This window comes from Sorghum bicolor, chromosome 9 (assembly GCF_000003195.3).
Source record: "Sorghum bicolor cultivar BTx623 chromosome 9, Sorghum_bicolor_NCBIv3, whole genome shotgun sequence".
NCBI lineage: Eukaryota > Viridiplantae > Streptophyta > Magnoliopsida > Poales > Poaceae > Sorghum > Sorghum bicolor.
In genome coordinates this window covers 4,427,538-4,436,428 of record NC_012878.2, presented here as the reverse complement: position 1 = coordinate 4,436,428, position 8,891 = coordinate 4,427,538, and the positions used below count along the sequence as shown (strand labels likewise).

The window sequence follows — 8,891 nt, the reverse complement described above, 5'->3', positions numbered from 1 at the left end:
AAGCACAAGAGCGATGTATTACACATAGGGACTTGTCAATCATAGCTGAAATCTATTTAGAAATCATTTTTTTTTGGGTTATAGAAATGAAAACAGCTTTGCACATCACTCTGATTGGTAGACGATGAAAATGAGCAAAGCAAAACTACAATAATATGGGTCATTTGTTACTAGAAATACATTTTTTAGAATACTTCCATGGAGAGGTTGGTACTCTCTAGACTACCAATTGTTTATAAATCTATAGTACTCCAATTGATAGGACGAGGGCATTTATTCACCTTGGGATCAAATTCTTGAGTCTGTTTCTAGATGATGCAATTAGATCTAACGAAATGAGGGCATCCACATGAATTTGAAATTCATAGCTTTGCCACAACTTGGTTTCTAGTGTCCAGATATTAATGCAATCGTAAGTCCAATAGGGAACAAATATAACCAAACAGAAGATACTTAGAAATTAACTTTTGTGGGTACAGAACCCCGCTGCAAGCTCTCTGGTCGAATTGGACAGCAAGGTGCCATCCTGAGTTTTGCGCCAGAGCTCTAGCACTGTGCTTATCAGTTGCTGCATTTTTTTCCCTGTCACTAAACCATGCAGCCATACAAACAAACTATGATGAGAAGGGTACAAGAACTAAATTACAAACAGCTGAGAGTATCTGTTGTTACAGCAACATACCACCTTTGCCTCCTTGTACTCAGAGACCGCTTTGTGTGAAGCGTATGCGAACTTGGTGCTTGGGCCAAGTTCAGGGACAATTAAAATGGCTGCAAAGAGTATAAGGTAATAAAAAATTTTAGACCAATACCCAAAAAAAAGCCACTACTGGTGACAAATTAAAATGAATATGCAACATATTGTTTCATGAAAAATAGTAAGTAGGGTCTTTTTCTCTGTTAGATTTGACTCCACCAATGTCTTCATCGACCAATAAGTAGATCTGTGAACAAGCACTCTCAGCAAACTATTACATATATATAAAGGGCAACAATAGTACTAGTACTATTGGTCATGCCAACCTTGCAAAGAATTTCAGAAACCCCATAGAGAACTACAATGATTCCAAAAATACATCGTTAAGCATTTTCATCTTTTAATTTCAATGGGAGGCTTGAACTATGGCCTTAACCACTACCACATTGTGCTCTACCAGTCTACCAGTGTCCTTTTTGGTGGACCACGAGGTCAAACTTGACCTGCAAAACTCATTCTAAAAGAAGTTTGGATGGAGGTCCGGCTGTGATTTGTTCCTTTACTTAATGAACTGGTAGCTTTGAGAGTGCTTTGTAATAAGTAGAAGAGAGTTGACGTTGTCGACAACCAATAACTAAGCTCTCCAGAACTTTCTGCACCCTGTAAATTAATGTATGCAGGTGATAGAGTTTCTTGCTTGCCAACATTGTTTTGTGTCACTGAAATGGTTAAGTGGTATGTAATGTGGATAACAACCTCAACTGATGACCTAATTTTTTGGATGATTCGATCAAATATCTCAGTCTTGTCGCTTCAAATGAATGCCAGTGTAGTGTAGGAGTTATTTGTAGACAATGCATGCTGCAATGGATTTTTTGTCGTCAAATCTCCTATCTTCCACCAGACTTTTAATCAGGCGTCATGGTTTTCCTGTGGAAGCATGAAGGAGGAATAAATGGTGAGGAATCAATCTTCATTATGCTTCACTGTCTGTGTCTTTGATACATATAACTTGTTTGTCACATTAATATTATCTAAAAAATTAAAGCAGGGAACATACTTGCTGTCGATCCATCAATGATCTTTGTTTGCTTAGATCCTTTACAGGAGGAACCACCACCTGCTCCTGCATCGTGGAATATATGCACACTATTATGATATCTGAATGAGATTTTGCTATAAATGTTTGCCAGACAAAACTTAGACATACATTGACTATTTTAACTTCTTCAAGAATCAGATGGTATGAATGAGGTTTCAGACAGAAATTTTAATGCAAATCTTTTACTTATCAAATAGTTAATGCTCCCAAGTAGTGTTTTCCTAAAGTTCACTTCAAGGAAATTCCGATTACTGTTGTCTGATTCATTTCAGGAGTGACCACATCCTAAACAGCTAGTGCCGAATTACTACAGACTGGACCTCTGACTCCAAGGTGGCAATCTTGCATTCCAATCTAAATGCGTCAATTTTTTTTTAGTTTGTGAGATCTTCGCATAACACATGAGTACAGACTAGAAAGAAAGGAAAAATGTGAATGCAAAGTATGCATGTTATAGAATGTACCTCGCTATCTCTTTTGATTAATCCTCATTAGCTGATGCAATAACCAATGATTGTTATCGTAGAACCTGGTTTTTGAATTCCATATTGGATAAACTTGATTCATGCCTGCATCATATTGTGGAGGTAGTATGTCGGTAGCGTTTGTGGAGGTAGTATGCCTGCATCTAGGGATGAAAACGATTGATAGAAGGCCAAATCACTTTTGTTTTTATTTTTTTTTCTCGAAAACGAAATTGGTACGATATTATCAGAAACGAATATGACGTCGATATTCCGGTAATTTTAAAAATGATAGTAGTCGATCGGAAAACATGTCGAGAACGATAGGAATACATGAGAACGATATCTTAAAAACGATAAATACGCCAAACCGTTGAACATGAAAAGATTTATATCAGTTCACACCATCTAAAATCTCAAACAGTAGCAAACCACGCAACAGTATGACAATTCTTGACAAAACCATAATACAAACGATCATGTTCCAAGTTGACTCAATATAGCATAGTGATCAAATACATGAATTATTAGAGTTTCTCTTGGAGATTGTAGCCCGTAGACTTCCTAAGATGAATGTCAGATATATCATTAATAAAGACCTTTGAATCGGTAATTATCAACGGTAAATTACTAGTTAAATATGGAAATCTTCAAAAACAATCGAAAGAAGGCAAAATCGTTTTTGCTTTCTTTTCCAATTATTTTTAGCGTTATTGTTTTCGTTTTTTTGTTTACCGTTATCATTTATCATTTTCGTTTTCATCCCTGCATCATATTGCCGTAGTTTGTCGTATATCCTGCGGTTCTCTTGTTTTTAAATTTGGTGTGCTTAGTGTGCTGAATTGAATCCTCGCTAGAGTGGCTCTAACAAGTTCGTTCTGATTACAGATCATTACAACCTGGTCTGTCTCGATCAGCTTTAAAAAACAAAGGCCTATTCGAGTGGATTAAGATAGAAATTAGTTAATTTTAAAATTCACCGAGTGCATGGAATATAATAACCAAGATACGCATAATTGCATACATTCATTCATTCAAGACATAATAACTAACTAGTCTCATCTCCAGGATAAGCAAACATATCTAACGAGTCTCATCTCCAGGATTCTAAGATTATATGACCGTATGTAATGACAAAAGTACGACAGGCTACCCACTGTTCCAAAAACAGCATCAGGGAACCGTATGCAAACACAATTCAGGACATCATGTCATGACACGACATTCTTAAGAATAACAGAAAGTATCTCTCGGCTCCTTCCTGGGCACTTACAAAGGACGAGTAAGCGTGACCCGAGTGCAGCTTCAGACCTCTGCTGCCTTCGGAGAGTTCTCAGGCGTCGTCTTCGGCGGCCACGTCCGGTGCCTTGCTTGTCTTGTGAGACTCCACCGCATCCTTGAATTCCTCCCTGGTGGCTGTGTCCTTGAACTTCAGAGCAAATGTGGCAAGGCTGCTCGGCGACTCCCCAATGCTGTTCATGCAGGCAAATGTCACGCCCTTCTTGTCCATGTCCTTGAGTGACATGTCGTTGTAGAGGCTTGCATTCAGGACCAGCCGGTAGTTGCCTTTTGTCCTCATGACGAGCCGGGCTCTCTCGCCGCCAGATACAGGGACGTTCAGCTTCAGTTCACCTTTTCCTCTTTCTTTCCAGCCACCATCTAGGTACTCGTACAAAGCAGAGTCAGCAGTAAATACAGCCTTCTCATTTTCTTCACCAGTTTCAACAGGGCCCTCGGTCATAGCAAATTTCTTGGGTGCCTCTGCTGAAGTAGCAAGCGCTGTGGCGGAACTCCCGTTGTTAGAAGCACCAAGATTAAAAGAAGGGAACGAAGAACCATCAGTTTTCAGCCCAAATAGGGGACCAGCACTTGAGCCATCTTTAGACACTGAGCCAAACGAGAATGAGGTGCTTGAAAATCCAGTTCCGGTCAGACCTGTGAAAGCATTTTGACCACTTGACAGATTCTTAAACGAGAAAAGGGGTGCCGCTGATGATGCCTGCCCTTTGTTATCAGCATCTTTCTGCTCTGATTCACCTCCATCTTTCTTCTCAGTATCATCCTTGCCAATTTTATCAGCATCTCTCTGCTCATCAGACAGGCCATCCTTGGTCTCTGATTCACCTCCATCTTTCTTCTCAGTATCATTCTTGCTAATTTTATCATTATTTCCAGCTTCATCTGCCCCTTCTGTTTCTTCAGCATCTCCCTCTTTTGGTTTGCCCTCAACTTCAGATGGCATGCAGCTACCTTCATTGGGTTCTCCAACTACCACTTTGTCTCCACCAGATTCATCCTTTGTGTCTTCTGCCTTGTCACTGGTTTCAACAGGTTGAGGTGGTGCTTCAGTTGTGGCACCAGAGTCAGTATTTACACCAGAGCCTGCATTCTTGTCTGGCACAGACAAAGTATCTTTCTCATTACCATTACTTCCCTCATCAGCTTTGACATCCTCTGGGACAGGGGCGCTTGTTTGAGCACCAGAATCAGTGGGGGCAAATCTGATTGCAGAGAAAGGATTAGAAGAAGGAGCTGATGAAGTCTGCTGGCGCCGAACCTTTACAATTCTCCGGGTTGCCATAACTTCCTCAGTGGCTTTCTTAAATGTACCCATCTCTGGCTCTGGTCCATCATCATCAGGCTCAGGATTATCCTTGTTGATTTGGGTACCTGCAACCCTCTTCCTAGAGCTTGGGGCTTGTTCCTCATCTGCCATCTTCCAAGTTGATAGCACCTGACATTCAAACAAAAGAACAAACTTAGGAACAGTAAAAAGTAGTCCCATGAGCAAACAAAAAATAATAACAGGTGGGGTGCCACAATTCAGAAATGAAAATGTAGAGTTAAATCTAAAGATAAGGTTTATATTAGCGTGATAGCTCAATCTGCTTCCTAGTGACACATAAACAGAAACAAAATAGTTCAGGAATTACGTGTTAACATGGTATCTTGGCCATCCATCAAACTATCGACAAAAAGAAAATGAAATCTCGCAAGGCCTTCCTATCCTATATAGGATAGAAACAAAGAAGTGCCAAGGACAAACAAGCAACACACATGGTGCAAGTGCAAGAGATTCTGCCTAAGCCAAAATAGTAATGTTTTTTCAACTTATCTAACATCAATAACCACAGAATTTGTAATCTAAAGAAAGAAACAATATGTTGCTTGACAGTGTATCAGATGTTAAGTTCTGTGCAAAGTGCAAAAAGGAAATATCATCTTGGCAGAACATTGCCAAAAGAAAACTTGAATGGTATCCATATAAACTATCTCACCCAAAAATGGCATTAAACAATCTCACTCAAATATTAAAACATGACAATCATATCATGTGTTTTGGACCAAATGACATGGAACATGCATCTATATTAAGCCAAAATAAACACAGTTCTTTAAAATCTTCATCTAGTGCTAATAACCAAACAAAAATTTATGATGGATCAAGGAAAAATACATTGCTTAACATAATGCATCAGACAATAAGTTCCATCTAGCTGCAAAAATAATATCATGTTGGCACAACACTGACAAACCCTGGGCCTGGACAAACACCTACCCAAACAGTTCAAATGTTCAATAAGTTTCAAATATGATGAAATGATGTACAAGCTAATCTTAAATCTAAAACACTAAATATACATATAGGCCCTGTTTTGAATGGCTTAAACTTATAGAAAGCTAGCTTATGGCTAGCTGTGCACAAAAGCTACTTTTGGGAGAAGCGTAAAAAGCAACATGCCTTTATTTTTCCAGCTTCTTTCAATCTAGAAGAGAGAGCAAGCAGCAGGGCTCCTCCCAGCCGATCGGTGACTGGGAGGCAAAGGCCAAGGGTGTGCGTAGATGCGGGGCGGCTCACGTGGTGGTCGAGGGCAACACATTGATCCAGAGTCGCTCATCAGTGAGATGGCGCTCAGTGAGGAGGCAATCAACAAGGAGGCAGCTGGCAGGGTGGGGCTGCACTCATCGACAGAGAGGACGCTGATCGGGAGGAACTCGTCACGATGGAGGCAGGCTACTAGGAGGCACTCGGGTGGCTAGAGGACGGCAAGAGAAGGCCAAGATAAGCTCCTCACAGGCTGATTAACAAGCAAAACTGGCTCACAGTTGTTTTGCTGGATGCGCTTTGCCAGGAAGCTGCCTAGAAGTTTCATTTGGCTGCTCCACTGTTTCCCTTTTTTGGTGAAAAGCTGCTCCGAAAGCAGTTCCAAACAGGACCATACTACATAATGCAACCCAGCCAAAGAATCATATCTATAATTCCATTCATGTAAACAATATACTAACATAATGCCCCCTGATTTGACTTATATTCCACTTGCTATATGTAATGACATAACAACATGAGTAGCAATTAGCCCAAAAAAAGGTACTTTTAATGATTACAAACATGATGAGGTAAGTGATGGAATTAAAAAAATATCAATTGCAACTCTGCAGATAGTTTGATGGATTCCTTTTCTGTAGATGATTTGTTGGATTGTCAAGATATGTTAACATGTAAATGCCTAAATTATTTTTTTGCTGTATATGTGTCACTAAAAAGGAGTTTGAGCTATTGTTACAATTCCCTTTTAATCCATTTCCAACATCTCCCTCATATAAAGTTCTAAACTTGCATTAAAATCAGGCATGCAAAGTCATTGGGCAATATAACAAAGGTTCATGTAGTTGCGCAAACATTCATTAAGATGATATATTCCAGTTAACCATCTCTCAAAACATTTTATCAGTAGCTCTCATAAAGGTGGTTCAGAAAACAAATATGGCAGCTCTAAGCCTCTTAGCCCATATAAGCCATCAAGCACTGGACACAAAGCGGAATACAGCAATAATTCATTCAAATTCACCAATTAGCAAAGTTGTCTCAGTTCATTAGGAGCTGGCTCGTGAATCTTGTTTTTCGAAATGTTAGGTTCTTATGGAGTACTAAACAAGAGCAAATGGCTACAAAGAACCAGTCCATCCACAAACCATTAGAGCAAATGGGTATATGGGTTAGAGGTTTAGAGCTGCCATTTTTGTTGTCTCAATCACCTTTATGAGAGCCCTGATCAAAACGATAAGGCCAACTAATCGCGTCGAACAACTTAATATTTACTTCTAGCTTTCAGAATATTTAGATACACAGAAACTATTGTAAGATACTTTTGAAAAAGGAAATAATAAACAAACAAATGCGCAAATGGAGCCAGATCGATTGCAGATGAAACATCAGAAGCATCCCAGACCAGCATGTAAACTGTAAACGCACTGAAGTACCCCCCAAACCCCTATTGTAAATGAGTAGACAGATGTTATCAGTTTCATCAGAGACTGGAATTAGCTAGAAGGTGAAATAGTAGTCATCTACTGGCACTGAGGTGAACAACACAGCATAGTTCAGTTATTAACATTCCAGACCCCGACCATCCAGAATACTCTGCTCCTACATAAACCACACATCCGTCGATCTGCTCCTACTTCTATATAACCTGTAGCCGCCGGCCACACAAATCATGAAAGACTAACGGGAAGAAAACAAGATCCAAAGCCATACCTGAAAAATCACAGAGGCTTTCTGCCGCTCCGCTGGCTAGGGTTTTCTTTTTTTTTTTCGATAGTGCTCGGCGGACGGTGTCGCCCGGCTGTTTCCAGGGGAACGAGACGATGACGCCGAGCGCCTCCCGCGCGATGCGCCGCCGCCGTGAGCGCCGCGCCTAGCACCGTTCGGTAGAGGGGAGTAGGGGATAGGGGCGGGGACTTCCGGCTTGAGTCGGGGCGGCGCGCGGCGGGGATGGGAGGGGAGTGGAGAATATAGGTAGGGTTTACCAGTGTTGGGCTGGGCTGTATTCTCGTAGGCCCGTAGACTGTAAGTTCGGTTATTTGGGCCTTGTTTAGATGCGAAAAGATTTTGAATTTCACTACTGTAGCACTTTCGTTTGTTTGTGGCAAATATTTTTCAATCATAGATTAATTAGAATCAAAAGATTCGTCTCACGATTTGCAGTTAAACTGTGTAATTAGTTTTTATTTTCGTCTATATTTAATGCTTCATGCATATGCCGAAAGATTGGATGTGACGGGAATTTTGAAAACTTTTTGGTTTTTTTGGGTGAACTAGTTCACAAAAAATTTTGCAAAATTTTTCAGATTCCCCGTCACATCGAATCTTTAGACGCATGCATGAAATATTAAATATAGACGAAAATAAAAACTAATTACACAGTTTGGTCGGAATTGACGAGACGAATCTTTTAAGCCTAAGTTAGTCTATGATGGGATAATATTTGTCAAATACAAACGAAAGTGTTACAGTGTCGATTTCCTAAAATTTTTTAGAACTAAACAAGGCCTAGGCCTTGTTCAGTTCGCGAAAATTTTTTGTTTTTGTTACTGTAGCACTTTCGTTTGTATGTGGCAGTTAGTATCCAATACAGAGTAACTAGGCTCAAAAGATTCATCTCGCAAATTACAGACGAACTGTGCAATTAGTTTTTATTTTTGTTTATATTCAATGCTTCCATGTATGTGTACAAAGATTCGATGTGATAGGGGATCTTGAAAATTTTTGGAAACTAAACGAGGCCTTAGTCCTTTCGTAGTTTCGTTTATTCCGGTCAACCGAGTACTAGAACCGAAAGAACCA

At 40.0% G+C, this 8,891-nt stretch overlaps 1 protein-coding gene and 1 long non-coding RNA gene across 2 annotated transcripts; both read right to left on the bottom strand.

Annotated features, from left to right (window-relative positions):
* LOC110430609 lies at positions 256-1,330 on the bottom strand. Its single transcript, XR_002447981.1, has 2 exons — positions 683-1,330; positions 256-588 (listed from the first exon to the last, which is right to left on the bottom strand). It is a non-coding gene; the product is annotated as an uncharacterized LOC110430609 (long non-coding RNA).
* On the bottom strand, positions 3,259-8,046 carry LOC8069511 (nuclear pore complex protein NUP50A). Its single transcript, XM_002439250.2, has 2 exons — positions 7,803-8,046; positions 3,259-4,997 (listed from the first exon to the last, which is right to left on the bottom strand). The coding sequence occupies exon 2, from the start codon at positions 4,977-4,979 to the stop codon at positions 3,597-3,599; it is 1,383 nt and encodes a 460-aa protein (XP_002439295.1). The 5' UTR covers positions 4,980-4,997; positions 7,803-8,046; the 3' UTR covers positions 3,259-3,596.